Below are 24,477 nucleotides of genomic sequence, written 5' to 3'. Positions count from 1 at the left end.
CCTGCTCTGGACTGGGACTCTGCATTCAAAACAGTCTTCTCTTTCAAATGAAAGGTGTACCTAGGGGATCATTCTCTCTTTGAGGATGTTACTTTGTAGAGGACCTGTCCTGAAGTCATTTGTTTAGGTTAATGTATTAAGTTAGTTAAGCTAATGAGTGGGATTCCATTTCTCTTTCTCTCTCTCTCTCTTCCTCCCTCCCTCCCTTCCTCCCTCCCCTCTCATTGTTGTTGTTTCTGCATCTTCAGTTATGAAGACGGCTGCCTATGATCTGGCTCTCATGAAATGCACTGGCCCCAGCAGGAAAAACAGTGTCTCAGATCTGTCCTTTATGTGCCAAAGCACCTACAGAGCACTTTGAGACCATTAGGAGATCTAGTAACTGGATGAAAGAATTTAAAAAATGGGATGATGGGAAGAAAACCAATACTCCACGATGTCCCATATGAAATTCAATATGATATTCTTTAAGCAACCTAACGAGATATATATATATATATATATATATGTATATATAGAGAGAGATAGATATAGATATATATAGATATATAGATATAGTTAGATATCTATATACATATATATATATATTTTTTTTTCCCCAAGGGATCGTGCTGCTCTGCTCTGGTCTACTGTTGAGGCTCTTGAGAATTTCTTTTTCCAAAGTAATAAGTATTGATGAAGGTCAAGGGATAAGCAAGACTAACACCCTCAGATTATAGAAGGATTTAAATTCTTCAGACACCTCCTTCTAGACTAATAATGACGCTGGCCTTCAAAACTTGAGAATGTGTTAGATATAGGATGCCTTTGACCTGATCATTTGAATGCAAAGTTTTAAAAATATTGCTTTCTTTTGTAAAATAAGTGTGAGGAAGCCTTCCTCTGAAACCTAGAGGGAGCAAAATAAAGCAACATATGGAAGGAGATTATAGGATTAACTAATTACATGATAGGCCTTAGTAACACATGGATGCTTGGCAATCTTTTTGAAGATGCTGTTATGAAGTCACATAAAACAACTGAATTCTATTCCTTTTGCATTAAAAACCACAAAGAAGCTAAGACTAAAAACACTAGGAGGCATTTGATGAGTCAGTAATACTTACACCAAGTCTACAAATAATGGAAGAGGTACCTATTGAGAATAGTGAACTTGTATCCCGCATTAATAAATGAACTATTTTCTTTTTTTTTTTTTTAAGATTTTATTTATTTATTCGACAGAGATAGAGACAGCCAGTGAGAGAGGGAACACAAGCAGGAGGAGTGGGAGAGGAAGAAGCAGGCTCATAGCGGAGGAGCCTGATGTGGGACTCGATCCCGGAACGCCGGGATCACACCCTGAGCCGAAGGCAGACGCTTAACCGCTGTGCTACCCAGGCACCCCAAATGAACTATTTTCTACTTCCATCTTTTGGATTTCCAAATTTAGTCTTTCAGGCAGGGACATAAACAGTTATTTGTCAGGTTCTCTTCAATGGCAACAGGGCTCAGAGTGATTTGTTTCACTGAACTGAAATTTAACAAAAAATTGAGAACTACACTTCAAACTATTTCGACTGTTTAATCTGAGACATAAAAAATGTAAGACCATTTCAATATAAATGTATCATAATGAAAATCTATAAACTGCCCATAATATAAACAAGGGTTAAAGTTCACCAAACACATTCTCTCTCCCTCTCTTTCTGTCTCTCTGTGTCTGTCTCTCTCTCTCTCGCACACACATACACTGACACGTAATCCTCTTACGGACAATAGCTGACCAGCTAAGGAAGAGGATAAGGGTTACTACAAATTTTATAATTTGTATGTTATAGTAATCAGTAATAGCATTCAAATCTTCATAGTTTAAAGAACAAGCCTAGAATAGGTCTCACATGAAGTCAATAAAAATTTAGACTGCCAAACCCTAATAGCAGATACTTCCCACAGACCACTGAAATTTTCATAATCTCGTTCCTGAAAACACACGCCCGCAGACTTCCCAGTACAGGGAGTAGGGCAAACACTAGCAACACTCACAACGGGTAGGGCATCCTGCCATCAAAGCACCGACAAGGGGCCATCCCTCCTTCCCTCACACTTAAAAGTCTTGGAACCGAAGCAAAGAGTGACCCAGGTAAGCATGGCAGGTCAGGCCTGTCCTTGTCCTCAGCAATGTGAGATTGCTCTTTACGGTGGATGGAGGAGGGGTCTATCTGTAGTGCTGGTCTAGCCACCAGAGGCAATTATTAACTTACCTGAAAGAATTTGCATTTTTACTCTAATTTTTACCTTTGGTTTGCACTTGAGAGTAATTCATTGCTCTCACCAGGGGGGAAAGAAGGAAAAAAAAAAAAAAAGAGGGAGGGAAGGAAGGTCAAGAATTGGAGAACCAACATAGCAACATTGTTTGATTTCATTTCTTACACTCACAGTCCTTGACAACTTACTTAACCTGGCAAGAGTGTTCTTAACTTCCATATCAATACTTACTGCCTATGCAATCCAATCATTTTGAATCTGATGCTTTAAGATACTGAATATATGGATAAAATAAAATACTGCATATAATACGTATTTACTGTATTATGATTAACAAACAATATTCTTAGTGCACACGTGACCGTGTCTGGGGACAAACTCCCATCTTTTCCCCATGGTGGGCACTTACCTTCAGGGAAAGCATTGGGCTGCACCATGCCAAGGAAGACGTGCACCATCTGAAAGAGAACACCAATGGGCCCAGCTTTGTAAGTGTCTTTGGTCTCATAGTTCGTGGCAGGCAATTCAAACTCCAACACATCAGAGCCCTCTGTGGATGACAGCGGCCCCAGGGCAGAGGTATCCCAGCACAGCTCCAGCAGCAGCAGGAAGCCGAGGACGAGGGCCATGGCTAGCAAGGTCCCCCACGCATGAGGTAGAGCTGGGCGCCTCTGGCCTCAGAGGTTCTGAAAGCCTGGGGTGAGACACGAGCGTGCGTTCCCGCGCAGAAGAGGCTCGGCGGCAAGCGCTGGGTGGGTATGTGGAGTCCACTCCCTTTCCTGGCCGGGCTGGCATGCAGCGAGGGGCGTCGGAGAGCCTTCTGTGGGTCCGGGTCCGGTCCGTGGCTTAAGGCACCATCCCTGGTGGGAGAGAAAGACAGCGCTCACTTCGCACACAGCCTGCCTGCCCCAGGAGCTTCTCCGAGAGGAGGCTGCAGAGCTTCAGAGCCAAGGCATAAGCCTAATCCTCTGGGTGGGAGGCAAACGCGGAGCCTGCTTAGAGCCGAAAGCCAGAAGGTCCCACCCCAGGGGCCAGACGCAGAATGCAGACCTTGATGGGTTTGGGAAACACCCTGAGGTGTAGAGAATGCTGTGCGGCCTTAGAAACAGACACTTAAGGAGCACTTACTAGGTACCCAACACCGCTGTACGTGCTGGGCCAGCTGGATCCCGCGGAAGGCATTATACCATTTACAGATGAGGAAACCGCACCACAGAGGACTTTGGGGACTTGTCCAAGGTCAGGGCTGATTAATGTTGGGGTCACAATTCAAACCCGGGAGTTTGCCTTCAGAGCCCACACAAGACACCAGAAGACCGTTCTACAGAGCCCTCTCTCTGGGGCTCCCCACAGGCACCCAGAGGTCTCCAGCCATAGACTATATGCCTATTTTTTCTCCAAGCTGTCCCTGCTTCTGGAGATGTATCTTATCTGCTTTTTATTCTACTCATTTGCTCACTGACCTTATTTCAGACATGCCCCTCTCCACCTCACCCCTGACCCAAACTAGAAGGCTTCAAGGGCACAAACCAAGTTCTCTAAGGCCAGGTCACACTGGGATCTACCTTTCTAACATGTTCACCAGGTAATCCTGATAGAAACCTTCACCCCTGAGTCACTACCTGGGAATTACGGGTCCCAGGGATGAGAGACAGGACAGAGGGAGATTCCCCGCTGCCCTTTCTGGGAGGGAGAAAGAAACAGGAACGTGAAAAGCAGCTACCAAGCCAGGTAGCGAGGGCAAGAGACTGAGGGCCTCCAAAGTGGACCCTGTCCCCTTGTGTTTCTAGCCCCAGAACTGAACACAAGACAGAGCACACAGTTGAAGCTCAGTAAATACACCTGAACATAAAATTAAATAAGCCAAAAGGACTGCTTTGCTTGTGCCGCTGCGCGGAACCAGGTGCGTGAGAACACAACATAGGAGGGAACGGGACGCTGCGCTCGCACTCTATTCTGGGGTCAGGAACACCCTGATTTTATTCTATTTTGTACATGAGATACACACTTAGTAACTTTCAAAATCAGGGCAGAGTGCTTCTGAAACCACCGTGAGAGGGGGGAAGGAAGGTCATCAAGAAAGTGACACATTGCACAAGGGGCCAGAGGGCCCACGACCTGTATTCCACCAGGTCAAAGAAAGCCCCACATGAAAGGTGTGAATGCATGAGCTGTTTGAGTGAAGATATTAATTCATATTTAATCCCCTGGATATTGCCTCATCTTCTAAATCCTGTCCCGCCCCAGTTACTTCTGCACAGAACTCCCAATAGAATGACCCTTAACTCTCTCTTTATCTAATCATGGGTTGCTCAGAGCCCTTACAGCTCCCAGTGCCAACCTCGTTAACCCCGAATCAGCTTCCTGTCAGCTCTCCGTCACACCTGTGGATACACCAGGACCCTGGGAACTGTTTCCAAAGGGCATTCTCCCTTCCAGGCATGGCTGCTGCAGCCTTTGCTTGGACTCTGGATTATTCTAGCCTTTCACTGGTTCTAGTCAGAAGTCACCACTGCGCACGTTCGAACACGGGCCTGCTCTGCTCCATCTTCAAATTGTTTCCAGAAAGGACAAACGAGAAGACACAAAACCAGCTAACCTTTGCAAGGCCACTCTCTGGGAGTCTGCGGGGCCACAGAGGGCAGGAGAGAGAGATGAAAGGAGAGCGTATGTGTGTTATTCAGGTGGGCTAGAACTATTCTCATTAGACAAGAAGGCAGGCATGCACACACACATTACACACACCACACTTACACACACCACACACACCATATACACTAACACATGCCACACATATACCACATACTAACATACCACACTCACTAACGCACATCACACATACACATACCATACTAACACAACCCACACATACACACACTAGCACATGCCACACACACTACACACAGTAGCACACATCACACACATTAATACTCACCACACACACACCACACATAACACAACAAATATGCATATAACACACCCTAACACACATATACACCCCACACAGACACATACCACACCCACTCACACACTCCACACATACACAAAACACACACACACGCACGCTCATATAAATGTCATATACAATACACACAACACGCTCCCATCTTGTTCTCTGCTAAAGGACAGGCAGGGAGCACAGCAGCTGGAAGGATTAAAGGCTCAGCTGCTAAGAAGGGCGGACTTCCTGGGACCTCCACCATGCCTCAGCCAGGGATGGAGAGAAGCACAGCGGGAGAGGGATGGCAAGAGGCCTGTGGAAGAGCTATGAATAAACAGTTTCAAACTCTCTTCTTGAAAAGCCGGGAAGGCAAATGCCAAGTGAAATGCGGCCCCACTCACTGCCGCGAAGCTGGACGGCCAGTCAAGCCAGCCAGCACCTCGAGCTGCCGTCCAGATTTCCTCATTTCTTGCTCCCAAGCGTCGGTCCCTCTCACGTTTACAGTAAATGTTAATACTAAAATCTCACTACTTAGGAAACACTAGATAATTAAAGTCAAGGCAAAAGAGATGGTCTGGGTCCTCACCTGTTAACCTCACCGGGTAGCAGGAGCACCTGGGAGCAGCTCCTGGGACTGCCCGTGTAAAACCCAGGCCAGCTCTCCTGGACCTGGAGCTGCATTAGCATACAGTGCCTATTTATTCAAAATGCTAATTACTGGGCCTAATTTCTGGAGGAGGGCATTAATTTGCATTGTTGACATTCTTCCGTGACTGACTGTTGAGACAATGGAAGTTTGAGAACCAGCACTGTTCCTGAGTACTCCCTCACCTGGCTTATTCAGGCAACTTTCCAAAGACACCTTTGGCTTCTCAAATAACAACTGCAAGACAACAGATGCGAGAAAAAGCCCCCCAGATGTCCTTCTTATATTGCTTTAAACCGATTTATCCCAGCTGCTGTGTGGGGGTCTCTGATTTACTCATCTCTGTGTCCCCCAGAGCCAGGCACACAATAGGCACTCCATAAAGGATTGCTGAAATCAAACGGTGAGGGGTAGAGGGAGAACTGACATGAAAATGGTCATTTTACCCATTTCAAAATTCTATCGAGCATTTATTAGCAGTCCCATAGCCTCTGGGAGGGAGGTGTTGGAGTGTTTGTAGTTATTCCAACAATATAGGCAGCAGATTGTCTCTTTACTGGATGGGCCCACGGCAGAGCAACTGGCCTACCATCCTGGGGCCATGCCTTCTGCTGGGACCCTCAACTTTGCAGGCCTTGGAAACTGCTCCCTCGGGCTAGCTCCTTACACAGGCACTAGACCAATCAATAAGGCGATCTCACCATTTTTCTGATTTATGGGGTACAGATTCCTGGTTTCCATTCCAAATGCACTGAGTTCAAACTGGGAAGGGGGCCCGAGTATGCGAATTTTGAGCAAATACTTCACATGATTCTGAACTTAAGGGTCCAGAGAATGGCACTTCCACAAAATTAAAAGCAAGTACGGTGACCATCTACCTTCATTTCTCCTCCTTTCAAAAGGATCTTTGTACTGAATGTTTGTCACCTGCAGTTTCGGGNNTCGGGGCGGGGGGGGGGATGGGAGCTGCTCAACTTCTGAGCCTACCTTTGTGAGTCCTGTGGGCAGAACCCCTGCATTTCATTGTGAGGTCAGCTGAGGTGCCCAAACTGTGCCCTGGGGGGTGCCTCAAACTCACCAAGCAGATGCTTATTCCCGGCCTTGTGCAGGGGACACACACTCAAGCACAGGCAGTTTCTAATTCATTCTAGCAATGATGGCACAGTGCTAGCAACCACAACCAGAGTCTTGCGGTGGCAGCCGTGGCCACACACCAATCAAGGGTCCTGTTGTATGTACTGCATGAGCTCCTGAGCCTGGCGAGCCCGCCTTCCTGTCACTGCTCTAAGCTACCCAGTACCCAGTCCCTTTTCTGCTAAAATTACCCAGAGTTGGCTTCTATCATCTGTAACAAAGCATCCTGACCCTTAACAAATCTGAGATAGCTCTTGGTCTCCTGCAAAACCTTTATCCTTCATATCCTTCATATTTTAAACAGTACCAATAAAATAATACTTGGTTTAAAGTCTTACTACTTTGAACCTGTCCTCTGATGCACCTGTTTACTTCACTGTGCTGAAATGCACAGAAATAGTCCAGGATGGAAATCATAAGGAAATTCACTTAAAAAAAAATTATGGGACATATCAAGGAAGCAAAACGAAACTAAAGGACATTGCTGAAGTGACAACAGGCCACACATTGGAGACAGGGCAGGAGTCTCTAGTCCCATTCATTAACCCTGTGACTTGAGTGGTTGCTTACATTCTCCCTGCTTTGATTTGCTTGTCCGTGAAGTGGGGTTGTGAAGAGTGCTAGAGGGTTAGACACGGAGTACGTGCAGCGCCAGGCAGACAGCTGGCAGTCAATAAAGGGTCTGAACTGCCATTGCCAGCATCAATCCACACTCCACGAATCCCAGAGGACACTCACAAAAAAGTGCGAAAGAAAAAGAAGTAGTAACTTCACACAATGTGAATCCACAATGATTCCCATACTCGCCTTTGGGCCACAAAAACATCATTCGCGAACGGTTCAACCCAACATATAATGGCAGATGCTTGAGTCTCCAGTGGGGCGTTCAAGGACTCTGATCCTTCACCTGCGTGTCTTAACGAAGGTCAGCCGCTGCCCACAAGCACCCTTGAAAACCTTTCTGGATCAGAGCCAGGGCGGAAGAGAGGTCAGTAGCCGCCTGGGGACAAGCGCAACCTGTTGCTGCAGGAAGCTTGGGAAGCCGGCTTCCCCCAGCCTTTCCCTCCAATCCACCGCCAGGCCGGACCCCTTCCTGCCCTGTCTCCCTCCTCGGCAGGAGGCTCTCCCGGGCTGCGGGACACAAAAGAATGGGCGGCAGGGCGGGCGCGGGAAGCGAGGAGCCTCGAGGAATCCGCCGCCCCCTGGGGGAGGGGGTTGCCCAAGTAACTTGGCTGCCCCGGCGCGTTAGCGAGGGATCCCCGCCGCCGCCCCCGGAGGCTGCATCGGGGTCGCCAGGGAGAAGGGGGACCAGAGCGGTGTGCCACCCCCTCGAATACCCTCCCCCTCCCGGAGCGGGCTTTCGGGGAAACTGACCTGCGGCCCCCGCCTCTCCCGCACCTCGAAGCTCCTTCCTCTGTCCACGCTTCCCTTTGTTGTCCCAGCCGGCGCCGTACTGGCGAGGTGCGCCCAGAGCATTCAGTTCTCCACCCGGCAATTGCCGTAGCTCCCCTAACTGAGCATACAGGGGGTGGGGGCAGCGTCTAGCCAGGGGTGCGTGAGGCTCTCCCATAGACTCTGGGAGACCGCCTCCCGTGGCTCCCCCCGAACCCCCTCCTGCTATGGTCTATTGCACCGTGTACTCCAATCGGAAAACCAGGGGGAGGTGATCTCTTTCCATCACCGGCCGGGGAGGCTCAGTGTCCCGCGCCCCCAGGGCACCCCCAGCACTCCCCTCCCCGCAGAACAGTTCCCAAGCCCCTGACGAGCCTCCCCTCCGTTCTCCGCCCTCTCAGAGAGCGAGCCCGCGGCTTTGGGGGTCCGGGTCCCGCTTGCTTGTGCCCTAGTACCTGGCAAACCACAGCCGCCGGCTCCCCTCCTGTGGCTGGAAAGAAGACCCACCACGCAGTCGCCAGGCAGCGGGCAAAGTTTGCGCGCGTCCGAGCTCTGCCCGGAACTCCTGCTGGCCGGGCGCCCGGACCACCTCGCCCACTTTGCAGCCGCCTGGCTCCCCGGCCGCTCCCGGGGCTCGTATACCTGCCGCGGGGCCAGGGGACGGGGCGCGGAGGCCCGGGAGGAGAGGGGCACAGAGCGAGCCCCTCCGTTCCCGATTTCCCGCCCCCAGCTTTCTGCAGGGGGTGCGCTGCGGCCCCCGCCGTCTCCGCGGACGCCTCAGGGGCTCCGGGATGAGGACGCCGCTACTCACCGTGCACCGGGTCCAGCTCCCCTTTCGGCCCCCGCCCCTGCCCGCCCTTCCTTGCAGCGGCGTTCGCCCCACTCGGTTCGGCTCATGAATGATTTATGAGCCGCTTCGGGGACCACCGGGACGGCTTCCGGAGAGGCGGCCCCGCTGCCCCGCGCGCCGGCCAGCCCCCGGGGCGCGGCGGGCCCGGAAAGGCGCCGGCGCTGGAGGCGCGGGAGCGAGGCCCGGGGTGCCCGCGGGGACCTGTTGCCGCTTCCCCTGCTCCCGGGCGGGGACTTGCGGATGGAGCCTCCGGAATGCCAATGCTACTTAAGCCTAATCACCCCCAGCCGGAGAGCTGAGCGCGCGGCCAGGTGGCAGCCCGGGACTCGCTCAGTATTTTAAAGATAGCTAAGCCTGGGGTTTTGGATGCACTCCGGCTGGACCAGCAGGGAAGCTTCGCGACGACGCCCGGAGGTAGCCACCGGGCCTGGGCTGCATGCATTTCCTGAGGCGAGAGTCCTGCTCACGCAAGCACGCCCTTCTCACAGCACCCATGCCTCCCTCACCTGGGCAGAGCCCTCTACTTGGAACGCCGCCACCCTTCTAAAAACTCCTGCTCTTTCTGGTTTCAACACAGTCAGGCCTCGGCGGACCCCCGTCCCCAGCCGCTTTTGACCTTCTATTGCTGGGTCCCAAGAGACTTCTTTTCTAATTTACCCAGACAAAAGCAAACCCAAATCCTTTGGTTCCTTAATATGTACCAATCAGGACGCTCGTGGCCGGAGCTGTAAAACCTCCAGGAAGCAATCCTTGCTCCCACGTATACATACAGGAATCCTCTGTAGCAGGAAGCACAAGGCCTTCAGTCATTCTGCTCAGATGTGGGCCGAGAGTCCCCTGCCATCCCCTGTTCACCTCTCTGCCAAGCTGCCAAGCTGCCAGGCTGAGCGGGTGGAAACCAACCATAAGTACTCACTCCCTCTCTTAACTGCATTCACCAATGTGCACGTCCCGACTCATGCCCCGCTTCCTGTCTTGAATTGAGAATACTGTCTGCTGGAAAACCTTACTTAGGGAAGAAAAGAACGGTCAGGGTGGCGGCTAGCACGCATTAGGCGTTTCATGTTTGTGATGTGGATGGATGGATGGATAGATGGAAAAATGGACAGGACCATTTCCACCGTGGCTCTTTGACTAACCCCAGAATCTAGCCTGAAACCTGTGCTGGAAGGAGCATTGTTTGTTTCAAGTTTAAATTGATCTTGTATGTGCATACTTCTAGGACAACTAAGGCCAGACCAGGAAACTTCCGAAAAGGACACAAGAGGCAGGGCACGTATAGGTGGTAATCAGGCCTGATGTTTCCTCTCTGGAGCCCCTGCTGGTCAGGGGCCTCTGCTTCAGCACCCTCAGAGGGCCCCAGCACTTCTGCTCCAAGGGAGCCCGCTCTGGCCTGGGCCCGGAGGAGAGTCGTCCGCTCCTGAGAGCAGCGAGCTCTGCCTTGCATCAAATGTTGACCCTGTCCCTTTTTATCACTGTGACTTTGGCTGCCTAATCTCCTTGAGCCTCAGTTTCCTTGTCTGCAAAATAAAGACAATTGTGCCTCCCAGGGCTCCTGTTTACTCCCAGTAATAATAAAAATAACAATGACAACAATAGTAGGAGTGAGCGCTAACACTTCACGAATGCTTCCTCTGAATGAGGCACTGTGCCCAGAGCTTTAAGTGCATTATTTTGTGTCCTCTTAGCAACAAAGACAGCATATTATCTCCATCTTGAAGATAAGGCTAAAAACAGGTTCAGTCTTTGCCGAGGTCACAGAGGTAGTAAGGGAAGCGCTGAATTTGAACCCAGATCTGGCCTCCGGAGCCCACCACTGCCCTAGCGCACCAGTGTCCCCAGAGTTAACATAAAACCCTCTGTCCTGTGCTCCCCCGACTCCAGCATCGTACTCAAATGATCGGCCATCTGTCTTCCTGTAAGCACCAAATGCTTCAACCGCTTTTACCCAATTTCATGTGCCTGCCTCCCTCCAGCACCTACTCTATGTGGACCGTTGGAGGTGTTCAATAAGTGAATGAATGAATAATAAACAAAACACAATATTAAGATCTGTTCTGAGCAGCCTTAGGCAGACAGTGACCCAGGACTTCATGATTTATTCTGTTCAGTTCGGCTTGGAGTCCTAACATGACAGTCCTGCTATCTAGCACAACTGAATTTCTCTGTCGTCTGTTACATGCAAGGCTGGAGGAGGTAATATTATTCCCATATATCCATTCAGTCATTAGGTGCAACACTTAGGTCTCCCTTCTAAAATCGCTCCTCATTTTTCCTGCCCAAATGAAATCTAAACACGAGGCAGTGTGACATCCTACGGAGAGCCAGAAGATTCTTTCAGATACTGTCACTAACTGCTAATGTGGTCCCTGGTAAGTCCTGTAACCCCCATGGGCTTCACATTCCTCATCGGTCCAATAGCCTTGCTCAGTGACCGGATACTTTTGGACCCCGCGGATATAGGACATTTTCATCAACACAGGAAGGACTATTGGATAGCGCTGGTTTAAATAGTGAACCGTAATAAAGGAAGAATGATAGCAGGACTGGGGTAAGAAACTGAAGTTTCCACAGAAATTATCAGGGTTATGGGGCATTAGAAATGAACTGTTGAGATTAATCATTGTCTAAGTATGTAACACTCGGTCATTCAACAATCCTCAATCTTTGACAAGCCGTTCCTTATGAAGGACTTTGGATAGTCCTCCCTGAATCACTAAGACTAAAACAAAATAGGTCAGTGAGTATATTATTCTCATTAGCCTGACATTTTCTACCATGAATAGCTATGCTCCCCACTTGCCCCCAAAATAATGTGCTCGTAGGACCAACAAACATGGCAGCATGTGACCCTTTAGGAAATCAGGTTTGTGTCATCTCGATATTGGCTCCCCTGCCTTTTTAAGCCTGAAATTTGCATAAGAGACAGCTAAGGAGAGAGGGAGAAGTTGAGCAGGGGTGGGGAAGAAAGGAGGGTAAGGGAGAAAGAGAGAGAGAGAGAGATTGTTCCAAATCGAAATTCCACTAGTTTTGAAGGGAATGGCTTCATGCAAGCCAGGGTTCTCCTATAAATGTTTTACCTCATGGTTTCCTGTTCATCTTGCTTTTCTCCCCTTGCCTCTGGGCTTAGAAGCCAAACATAGCTTTGTTGGTGTTTACTAACCAGAAGCCAAAAAAACATGCTTCTTGTAGTTCAACAACCTTCAGGTAAGATTTGTAACTCATTCATCAAGCCCACTGTGTAGTAATTCAAAGGCGGAAGAAAACTTCCAGTTTGGACAAAAAGGAGGAAAGAAAGAGCAGGGGCCAGACCAGGGCCAAGGCCAGCACCTCCACGCCTGGAATCCGAACCTGGGAATTTGGAAAACCCCATCACACTTTAACTGGAGGCTGGCGTGGGGTGGTTTTATATTTTATGTGCTGGATCCGCCTCCTGGTAACGGTTTCAAAAAAAGCTTCATCTCTAGGGCTGGCTTTCCTCTGCGCCTTTCCCTCTGACATCATTTTTAATACGCACGAACTCAGAAGGGCCTTCCTAATTTGCCTTTGGTGACCACGTGGGGGGAAATGAGAGCCGCAGAAGGAAAGGGAGTCACAAAGCTTTAGGATACGTGATCTCATTTTCTCAAGGAGGGCGAGGTTCTTTCATCTAAATGTTTGGACTGAGATGGAGGAGGGAGGTAGGCAGGAAAGTTCCACAATTTCTGGTTCTGTAGTCATCAGTTTTTAATCATATCCCCTAAAAGGCTCACCCAGGAACTTGTGATTTATACAACAGTAAAACGTACGACTCTCCTAAGAAGTGTTTTACCTCTCCGGGAATGATAGCTATTATTACTTCTTTCTAAGAATTTGCACTTAACCTCTTCTCATTATCTGAAAGCATGGATTAGTCATCTGTCAGTCATTCATTCAGTAACATCGATGCAGCCCCTACTATATAGGTCAGGAGCCAGAGAGTCCAGGTACCCTGACCCAGAATATACTCAGTGGAAAACAAGAAAACTTTTGTCAAACACTGTCTTTCCTCTTATTTACTCCTTGCCTATTTTCCTCATCTTGAGACTTTTTTTTTTTATAAAGAATTCTCTTTTGCTTCATACTCTATCTGCTACCTAAGCTATAATCAGATATTTATTTTAAGCACAACAAACTGTCTGCTAATTAAAACACTCACTTTGGCTAGAGCAACTAAAATGTTAAATTATAGCCCCACCCAACTTTGAGGGCATTATGCCAAGTGAAATAAGTCGGAGAAGAGAAAACCAAACACTGTATGATCTCAGTTACATGTGGAATCTAATAAAACGAAACAGAGGTCAGATTTGTGGTGGCCAGGGGCGGGGGCTGCGGGTGGGGGGAAGGGGGAAGGTGGTCAAAAGGCACAAACTTTCACTTACAAGCTAAGCTAAACAAGTCCCGGCGATGGGATGGTATATACAGTGTGGGGACTCTAGTTAACAATACTCCATTGTATATTTGAAAGTTTCCAAGCGAAGAGACCCTAAAAGTTCTCATCACAAGGAGAAAAAAATTTTCTCAGTAAAACTGGAAAACATAATATAAAATAAAAACTATAAATATGATATGAAGAATTATAGTTCCAGTCAGCTACTTATTCCACAGGGTGAAGAAGGAACAGTGATTTGTGGGGCATGTGGGGGGAGGCATGGGATGTAGATCTTGAAGAGACATGAAGACAGTCCTTGCTCTGATTCTTTCTTTCTTTCTTTCTTTCTTTCTTTCTTTCTTTCTTTCTTTCTTTCTTTCTTTCTTTCCTACGGTGCTTATCCACAGACATTGACTGAGCACCTTCTGTGGGCCAGACTGAGCAGAGAATAAAACAAAGGGGTAAGCCCTTGCCCCCCCCCGCAGAGCTCACTCTCTTATAGAGAACATGAAACATGAAAGCCACCAAATCAATACACACGTTTGCTATATACCCTTGAATATGTTACTTAACCTCTGTGAATTTCAGTGTCCTCACCCACAAAATAGAGGCTTTGCAAAGATCAAATGAGCCAACACATGCAACATGCCTGGCACAGAGTAGGCAATAAAGGTCAGCTCTTGTATCTGCTCTTTCTATTTCTCTGTCAAACTCTCTCTCATCCCCTGCCCTCACCCCCCTATTTCCAATTTCATAGATTAGGGGTGTGGGGCTGTTGGCTCCACAAACTAAATGCACATCCCAAAGATATTTACATATTATGCCCCCAAGGATTTGCAAGGATCCAAGTCAGAAAAAAACACATTCCGGACATATTCTGACCTCTGCCCTGCGGAAGAAATTGTCCAACACTTGGAAATGGGCAAGGAGATGACTAGCATTTTTTTCAGCAGAGTGAGGGGCATGGTCTAAGGGACCTTCAGGAAATGACTGGATTCTACAGAGCCGTGTACCTGTCATTGTCTTCCTATTGACTAGGCTGTATTACAAAACTGTAAGGATAGAAGTGAAATTGTAGAACGCTGATAGCAATGCAAATGAATGTTCTTTACGAAAGATAATTCCATTTCTACCCTGTAGAGAAGATGACCCCAAACACAACAGTTTGGTACCCTACAGGCTGGTGACAGGCTTTGCAGCTACCAGCCAATATTCATTTCAGCATTCCTGATTGCATATATAAATGTCTGCTTCTCAAAGTGTCCTCTGAACCGGTCATAACATCTCACTGGTTCTCTCATTAATTACTGAGCTGAGTAAAACCTTTGACATGTGTCCACTACATATCTACATGAAATGTTTTTAATTCCTTGAACGTTATAATTTAGAAACCCTAAGGGAGCTTATGATCTCTAGGGAGACAAATAGCAAATTTTAATATGAATTAATTCTGTTAATGGAAATTTGAATAAATGCTGGAAAGGTGAAATTCTACATCTTTGTATAGATTCTAATATTATGATAAGAGCCCCTTCACTGGGACAGAGATGCTGCAAGCGGCACCCCAAAGTTCCTGCCAACTTCTCTCCCAAAGCCTCCCTGCGACAAACCCGTTTAGAGCCATCTTTGACCCAAGAGTCCAAGAAACTGCTAAGGACGAAGGGAAAAATTTCAAAAAGTTAGATTACAGTGAACTCTTTTTGACTGCTGGGAACCCAGAATGATTTGTTTTTCAATTAATACGTTTAAGGTTCTTAAAGACCGAGGAATGTGGCTGGGAAGCAGGTTCACACATTGACAAATGTGGTTCTTGGCTCCATTCTCAGGATTCAGGTGGACACTTCCCCCATGAAAGATGGGGGCGCGTGGAGGAAGGACGGGTTCGGTGGAGTATGTGTGCAGGAACTGTGCTTGGAGATGGGCTAATCCCTTCCAATTACCTGGGTGAAATCTGGGCGAGAGTTCCAGAGTCGTTTTCATTATGGAAGGAGGAAAAATTACAAACAAAGCGAGAAAATTGTTCTGGATCAGGGTTTTTTTAACCTGGGCACTCTTGACATTTCGAACTGGATAATTCTTTGTCGTGGGTGGTCCTGGGCATGCAGGCTGTTCAACAGCATCCCTGACTTGTACCCTCCAGATAGAAGTAGCACCCCCCCCTCAGTTGTGACCACCAAAAATATTCAAAACCCAGAGTTTGATTTTTTTTTAAAAGCATAGGAATAACTATTGAGTTTGAGCAGATTTTATCAGATACATTTAAAGAGGGATTTCCCGGCGTCAGATTTGGCAAATGCTAAGGATTTTGGACATAAACTGAAACATATCCGGCACCCAAGCCCCTTGACCCATTCATGTTACATACCTGGTCCTGGGGAGGCAGCCCTCACATCCCCCCCAGTGACAGCCTGCCCTGAAAGAATTGCAAACTGAGTTATTTCAGGAAAGTAAATTGCCTACTTTTATGCCTCCTGGAGACATTTACACATGTCCCGTGCTGGGTGCTGGGTGCTGGGTGCTGGGTGCTGGGAGCTGACTGCTTGTTCTGAGTATAACCTAGCCCTTGGAGAAACTCAACATTTTACCTAGAACTTTGAGCAGGGAACATTCCCAAACAAAGAATAGGACTGTTAATGATCTCTCCCATGACCTAATGAGAAAGCGCCTGGCACATTACAGGGCCTCAGTCGATCTCAGAGAAAAACAAGGAGAATAAGGTGAAGCTTGAACCTCTTAAGGCAAATAAATGTAGCAGCAGTAAGACGGTGCCGAAGGGTAGAAAAAGTCTGTCCAGTCTGTGTGCTCATTGCCGGCACTGAGCAAAGTACTCCCCATACACTCCCTCATTTGATCAACCCTCTTAAGGGGGCATTGTTACCCCCATTTTCCAGAGAAGGAAACAGGCTCACTGCCCGAGGCCGTATTTTGTCAGTTTCATGATACGAATAACAATTACCATTTACCAGGGTAACCGTTATTCTAAATATCTCATTTACTATGTAAGGTACTTGTAAGAAGCAGGTTATTATCCAAGCAAATCAAACAAAAGTCTGTTGTGCACTTGCTATGTGTCAGGATGGCGCCAGGTGGCAGGGACACAGCCGCAGACAGGCCCTCCCCCCACGAAGTGTGCAGCACAGGAGGGAAAACAGACATTGACAAATGCTTACAGGTGCGATGGCTCATCTCGCAGTCCCGCCTTCTGCCTCCCTGCTGGAGGCACTTACGCAAGAATACCGATGGCAGCCTTCAGACCTAGGACTGGAAGTAAGTGAGCTTTTAGTGAGCATCTCCTCTGTGCCAGGCAAGATCTGTGCTTGGAACTTGGGGACACAGAGGTGACTTCAGCTCTATCCCAGTGAGAAGCTCTTGGCGTGGACCTGGCCGCCCGTCTACTGTCATTGCGCCATTCGACTCTATTAAATGGCAGGTAACGGTGGTGGTAGAGAAATAAATTTAGAAGAAAGTGTAAGCGGAACAAACAACAAAATCCTGGATCTGTTGGATTCCAAGAAAGCAATGCTGATAACCTTGGGGAAGCAGCAGGGCCTCGGAACACTGAGCTGAGGTTTCTAGAGCTTGACTGCTACAAAAGACAGAATCACGGACTTGCAGAAAACAAACAAACAAACATTTGTATGTATGTCATTCTGCAGAATGTTTCAGAAGCCACCTAATGCTGAAAGTGCTAAAATGCATAAAACTAAAAAGAGGATGTAATGCTTTTAGAGGTCTCAATTTGAAGAAGTGGGGGGAAGAAGAAAAGTAAAATTAAAGTTGAATCCTAAGGAAAAAATCCCCTCGTAAGGAGCCCTATAGATGCAAGGGATACTAATGAACATTGTAAGCATGCGCTGAAGTAAAATTTAAATCGGTAAAATTACCAAAGCTGAGTAATAGGTGTCAGGGGTTCTATTTCATGCCAGTTTGAAATTTTCCACTATAAAAAAGGTAAAAAGAATAAAAAGAAAAAAAGAAAAAAGGAAGCAACCAAGTCAATGGCTGGGGGAAATAGGAAGTGGTCCTGGGGCCTGTCTTTGAGCTGCAGTGAGGTCACCATGGCTGCTGGGGGTGAGGCCGAAGGGCTGAGTTCAGTGTGGGGTGAAAGACCAGTCAGCAGGCGACGAGAGCCATCTGTCTCGCCTTGGCCAACCGTCCTATTAGTTCTTATGAAAGGAAGGACAATGGCAAATGCCTGCGAAGTTTAATAAGTAAGAGCCAGCTCCCTCTCGGTTGTAGACCAGCAAGTAACATGGATTCTGGAATCACAGACTGTGGAACGGATTAACCTAGGGTGGAGTCTGGCTCTGGTGCCCCTAAATCCATGTGTCACCTTGGCCCTATTACCTAACGCCTATAGAGCCTCGGTTTCCCTCACCTGTAAAGTGGAGTGAACACTGATAGTACGGCTGGGTGTTGAGAGCATTACATGAGATACGGTATATGCTGGAGGGTTCCAGGGAGAGCCGGTTTTTTCCTCCTGACCATTGCACCTGTGATTATATTTAGGGCAGGACAATGATCCTTCTTTAGACCCCACCTTGCTTTCTCCCATCCCACAGGTCTGTGGCTGGTTGAATTAAGGGGGTAAAGGGTTATCAGAAAGACACTGGAGCTAGAGGTGATCAGATGGCTCTGACACCCCAACCCCCAATCCCTAGCCCAACTAGGTAGCTCTTCACTAAAACTGTACTAGAAGGAACAAGAGGGCCACGTAGCTCCACAGCCATTGCCACCATAGAAAACAATCTGAACGTGTCCTACTGGCCTCCACACGCACCCACAGAATCAGAACGTGTCTTCGAAAGCAAAACCAATTTAGTACTTTTCCTTTTGCCAGCATTTTCTATCTCAATGGCTCTGCCCAGTCTCCCGAGCGAGAAATTCAACTTTACATATATTTAGTATTTGCCATTTGTAGAGTTGTCCAACACAAAACCCCTTTCCTAGGTGAAACAAACACGCCTTTGTGGGGAGTGCTAGTGGGCCAGTCCAACCTCTTCCACCACAAAAGCCAAAAGATTATCTTCCACTGACCTGTCATGCACTCAAGGCATGGTCCTTCCCAGGCCTGGCCAGTTGGCTACTCCTGCCCCTGACTTTGGTTCTGGAGTGTGTGATGCAGCAAATAGGGCCAATCAGACCAACAGAGGGTAGCAGTGATGGCCATGTGGGGGGCGTCAGGTGTCAGCAGCCACGTCCTAACCAGACTCTGCGCACGGCCCTTGGTTCTGCTTCTGCTCTCCCACCTCATGACGAGGCCAGGAGCCATCCAATACCCTTCCCGTATATTCCTTCCTGGCTAGGATCGGCCAGCACTGCTTCCTGTTAATGCCTGATTGATGAAAATGCTATCTCTACCGTCTCCTTTGCCTTCACTTTACTTTCTAATCTGTGTCTTTCTTGCCAGTCCCACGGTGACAGAGCCAACTCAGCCACTCTGCATGTATGTTGGGAGTTTCTCCCTTTGAGCAAGTTGCTTAGGTCAGGACTCGGGGAAGGGGAATGGGTCCTAAGGTTCAGGATCGGATCCCATCTTTACTTAACATAGTGATTTTGTTCCTTATGGAGTTGAGGCATAGATATGAATTTTTTAAAATATTGCATTGAAATCTTAATTATCTTAATTAACGAGCTTATGGGCACCCCCGAATATTTTGTGCTGCCCCTTGCGTGGCTCTGAGCAATACTGGTCAGGACCAGAGCTCACCCACACATTTCCCTTCGTTCACTAAACGAGTTTTTTAGGGCTCTGCTCTGTACCCAATTACACTAGGCTGTAAGCACGCAATCATGTAAGCATGAGTAACACCAAGTCCAGCCCTCGAAAATGTCACCATCTCACGGGGGAAACAAATACGGGGCACTTTGAATTCTAGATGCACCAACAGAGGAAATGACAAGGTAAGGATGGGCATGAGAATAACAATAATAAATACTGAGTCCAGCCCTGAGTGGATCAGGAAAAGCCTCCCATGGGCTGTAGGTGTTAATCCTTTGGAATGAGACGTTCACCAGGTGGAGAAGAAGGAGGAGGACCTTCTGAGCAGAGGAGCGAACATACCCGGGTGTGTTCAGATTTGGTCCATGATATCATGGGGTTGGATTGTAATGTGCCTGGAACATAGTCTTAGAGAACATGAATAAAGAGACATGAACCTGGAGCAGGAGATTGGAAGGGTCAGGTTGTAAAGAGGCTCATGTGCCATGGCAGGGATCATTTTCAGACGGTGTTAAGAACTATGGAGAAAATCAAATGGAATGAAGCAATGGACCAAGGAGACGAGGGGGGAGTTTTTCTGAAGTCGTGTCCAGATTTTAACTTTGGCCCTGGGCCTGGCAGGCCAATGTTCCATGCACACTGGGGTCAGGAGCTGGGAGTGCTGGACCTGACCCTCCCTCGGCCCAGAGACATGGTCTTAGGAGCTACCTCGTGCCTCTGGGCTCCCACTTCCTCATCCAAGAGAGCAATCTCTGCGATTCTTCCCAGGGTCTGGCAGTCTGGGATTCATGGCTCTCCCCAAGTTCGGCACCATGCCCGATTTGTAGGGATTTGTAATTTGTAGGGAGCTTCATATTTTCATTAGGACACGGCCATGAAATTACTTGTAATACACACGCTGTCCTGCTGCTTGCCAGCTCCCTTCAGTCAGTCCGCCCTGAGTTTTACATCGAAGTCAGGAAAGCTGGGGTGTGCCTCGTTGTTAGGGTCTGGATATCATTAAGAGGTTTAGAAGAGCTTATGCCGAGCTTCCCGGCTTCGCTTCTTCTTGGGTCAGCTTGCACTCTGGTCCAGCTTTCTGGACACCCCTCAGAGCACTCCACGCCGGAGACGATTTGGATCGTGGTGTTTCAAAGACGTTTCGAGTAAGTGCACTCCGGGAACCACTGCTCTGCGCCTCAGTCTCCAGCAGCCCGTTGGATAGGACAGGTGCGTTCCCTGCAGGGTCAGCTCTGGGTGAAAATGCCGAGTAGGTATGGGAAGAAAACTGCGGGCTCCGGAACCAAACAGACTATGTGTATGGCTTACTGGGTGGTTTTGGCATGTCGTCCGATGTCTCAGAATTCATTTCACTGTGGACAAAATGGGAATAATGACGCCTATTTTACGGTCATTACAGGGTTTTGTGAAAGGACACGGTTGGTGCTCAGAAGTGCTTCCTCTGGGCCTCCTCTGGGAGCTGCATCTCCGTGTGGTCTTCCGGTGCTTAGCGCGCCTCTGCTTCCTGCACCCTCCACCCAGGTTTGCCATCTCTGCCTCTTCCTGGGCGGTCTGAGAGCTGCCTGCCTCACCCCCATCACTGCCATTTCCTGGGGTCCATGAGGATTGTCTATACCCCTTAAGGTATCCAGCGACTTGGGGGAACCTCTGTGCTTGATGTGAACCCCTGTTGAAGGCACCCCAAGCCAGCACTACCCATCTTTCTCCTAAGGACAATTAGGGGAAATGCTTCTTTTATTTTTACCCATCACCAGCCCTCTCTCAAGATTGCAGACATGAGGCCCCAGGATACTGGGTAGGACCAAATGGCGAGGAGGACCATAGAACCAGCACTCCAGCCCCTGTGTGGGACAGCTGCTCTCCCGGCTCCTTTCCCCTCCATCCCTGCCCCAAGCTTGAGTTACTCCTGGGGGCAGGGCGGGGGTCTCGACCCTACAGCCATTGCTTCCAGGGACCTGTCCACCTGCACTCGTCCCATCTCAGCCCTGCAAATGCCCCAGCCCCAGCAGCCACCCACACAGGAGGACATGGCACACTCCGAGATTACATATTTGGCCTTTAACATCAGAAGGGTTCAAGGCCGGCGTTCTGGAGGCCGACCGCTGCGCATCCACTGCCCATGTCCACGGGAGGCCCTGGAGCCCTCTGTGCTGTAGCTTCCTGGTCTGCGTGTCATGGCTAATCCTAGCAGCCCACACGGCATCAGACTGGGAGGACTCGGTGGGTTAACGGCAGGAAGAGCCTGCACGGGGCTGACATCTATTGTTACTCTGCAAGTACGTACTGAGCACCTGCCGTGCCCTGGCTGGAGTCTGCCCTGATGTCAGTGTCGGTCGGTGGGTGGGTGAGTGACTCAATCTCAGGTCTGACTCAGAACCACTGCTTTGCCCAGGACACAGATGTCTCTGTCTTTCAGGCAGGAGAAAGAAAGGAAGACTTGAAACACACCGAGCCTGCCCTCCCTCCTCTCAGGGTCAGCACCGAGCTAGGGCTCCGCCACTCCTGTTTCCCAGATGTGCTTGAAACAATCCCTGGGCCTCTGACTTCAGAGTCAGCTGAAGCCGTGGAGACCAACATTGCTGCAGAACCATTGCGTCAATCAGGAGACCTCTGGAAATGTTTCTCCCCTGGGTGTCCTAGCTCCTGGGCACCCTCTGGTGCTCTGGATATGGGGAAGTGAGGACAGGGCTCCCAGAGAGCACCTGGCCCACTGGTCCTCCAGCTCTGGCCCACCCATCGCTGAGACTGGGCCCAGGTCCTCCCACTAAACCCACTGTAACCCAAGTAAACCCGGGCCTTCCTGCCCCTTGAGGCCTGTCTTAACACGCCCTGGCGCGCCAGGCACAATACCTGCTGACATCTGCCTCCAAAATACCCCACGTGGTGATTGCTGCCAGTCTCCTGAGGGATGCTGGAACACTGCCCAGCAAGGGCCTGCAGAGCGTCCGTGTGCCCCCTGCCCTCCCCGTCCCACACAGTGCCCCTCGGGTCTCCCCCTGGCTCCGCTTTCCTCGGACTCCCCCTCACATGCCCCAGTGCTGATTCAGAAGCAGCACGATTCAGGAGACGAGAGCTAGGGAATTAACAGAAGATGGGTCCCAGGGGTTCCGGATTCCTCAGTGCAGGGGTCTTTCCTTTAATCTCACAGTAGGGGACAAGAGAATATGGGGGAAAGACCTCTGTGGGCCCCTTCATCGTGGAATGGGGGGCAACGGGGGATGGAAAGGTGTCGGCTTGGGCCCACTGGCTCTATGACCCTGCACGAGTCACTTGCCTTCTCCGAGCCTCAATGTCTGCTCCACAACACAGAGCATGACAGGTGCATCTTACAAAGCTAGCCCCCCAGAGAAGCCTATTTACATCTTTGTTACCAGAAGCCCTCTCTGGAAGGACTTCCTGTCTGGGAACTTGGTTTTCTGCCTGTGATGCGCAGGGACCCTTGAGTGTGAATGGAGGTTGCCCAGGCTCCCAAGGCCTGTTTCAAGGACAGCAAACGCCCAGATGTCAGTTACACGGGATAGGTTACTGAATACAATTCCCACTTAAGAAAAAGCATTCTATTCTCTACCTCAAAGCAACATTTAAAAAAGGAGGGCCTAAGAAAAGCTCTGGCCTTGATGAGTATTCAAGAAGCATGCAGATCATAAGGATGTAGCCTGGACTGTTCTTTGTCCACCAATATCCATTGTCCCCTTCTTCTTGCACCCGGAGATGTTGAGCTAAGCTGCACGCATGGCCTCCTCGAGTAAGAATACAGTTCTCAGCCATCCGGAGCCGGCGTGCCCTTATGACTATTCTGATCAAGCAGGATTATGCAGGAGTGGTGTGTGCATTCTCAGGGAAAGGTCCTTTGAGGATGTACTACTCAGGGTTTTCCAGAGAAACAGAACCAATAGGATATCTTTAGGGAGAGGTATTAGCAGGAATTGGCTCACGTGGTTGTGGAGGCTGAGAAGTCCCACGATCAGCCTCCTATAAGCGGCAGCCCCAGGAAAGCCGGTGGTATAATTCAGGCTGAGTCTGCAGGCCTGAGAACCAGGGGGCCAATAATGCCAATCCCAGTGCAAGGGCAGGAGAAGATGAAATGAAATGTCTCAGCTCAAGCAGGGCAAAAAGAAGAGAATGCCTCCTTCCTAGGCCTTTTGTTCTATTCAGGCCCTTGTCGGATTGGCCAATCGGATTGGCCAATACTTAACCACATTGGGGAGGGTGGTTTCCTTTACGGAGTCCACTGATTCAAATGCTAATCTCATCTGGAAGCACTCTCACAGAAACAGTATTTAATCTGGGCACCTGTGGCGAGTCAGTTTGACATGTACAATTAACCATCATAGAGGGAGAAGTTGCCTCCTTCATTTCTTCCTTATACCGGCTGATCAGAATTTGCACTGATGGCTGGAATCCAGCAGCCATCTTGGGCCATGAGTTGATCTTGAAAATAGAAATCACCCAGAGCCTAGCAACAACATGGAAGGAACAGCAGAGCACCACTCCAGCCCTGCACTGGCTTCCCTCTGCCACTGGGATCATGACTGACAAATAAATCTCTAAGGGTTAAGTTACTATTATTTTAGGTTCCTCTATTACTTGTAGCCAAACTTCCTCATAACTAATAAAATGCAAACATGCCATACTCGGTGTCAGGTGGTGGATTCTGTGGGGGCTTCCTTATTTCCCATTCATTTCTGCCTTTATTCGTCTAGTGTGTTTGGGACTTACACTCTCCCCCCGGCCACAGACTTTATTCAGCAAAGATCCAGCTACAGTTGCCGCACACTTGTGACAGAGAGCCAGAGGCTGGGAGGAAGGGGGACAAATTCCAAATCCAGAGCAGAAGGAACCACTTCCTCCCCTTCCTCCATTTGTCCCTCCATTTAGCCAGCGATGACTGATTCTGTGTTGGGTACTACGCGGGATCTCAGCGAATCCTCACTAATGACTGACTGATGGAAGCATCGTCCCCATTCTCCAGGGGAGGAAGTGGGTTTTCAGAGGTGAAGTAATGGCAGAGTGAGAATCAGTCTGCTTCCCTTGATGTTGCACTGATTATTATTATTTTTTTTAATCATCGAGCATCTATGTTTGACTAGTGGGAACTCGTCTTGGGTATTCCATAGAATGATTCCGATAAGGCAGGGAATGTAATCATCCGAAA

General features: G+C 48.9%; 1 protein-coding gene across 1 annotated transcript in view; it reads right to left on the bottom strand.

The window, feature by feature from the left end:
• Nucleotides 1-3,237, bottom strand: part of PROM1 (prominin 1) — a 98,454-nt gene extending 95,217 nt beyond the window's left edge. The window contains exon 1 of the mRNA XM_008685797.2: nt 2,657-3,237. Coding sequence (XP_008684019.2) covers nt 2,657-2,876 — 220 coding nt within the window. The 5' untranslated portion in view covers nt 2,877-3,237. The remainder of the gene's footprint in view (nt 1-2,656) is intronic.
• Nucleotides 3,238-24,477: the final 21,240 nt, after the last annotated feature.

The sequence above is a fragment of the Ursus maritimus genome, unplaced genomic scaffold (genome assembly GCF_017311325.1).
Source record: "Ursus maritimus isolate PB19 unplaced genomic scaffold, ASM1731132v1 scaffold_8, whole genome shotgun sequence".
NCBI lineage: Eukaryota > Metazoa > Chordata > Mammalia > Carnivora > Ursidae > Ursus > Ursus maritimus.
Note: the sequence above shows the minus strand (reverse complement) of the source record. Positions and strands in the feature narration are given on the sequence as shown.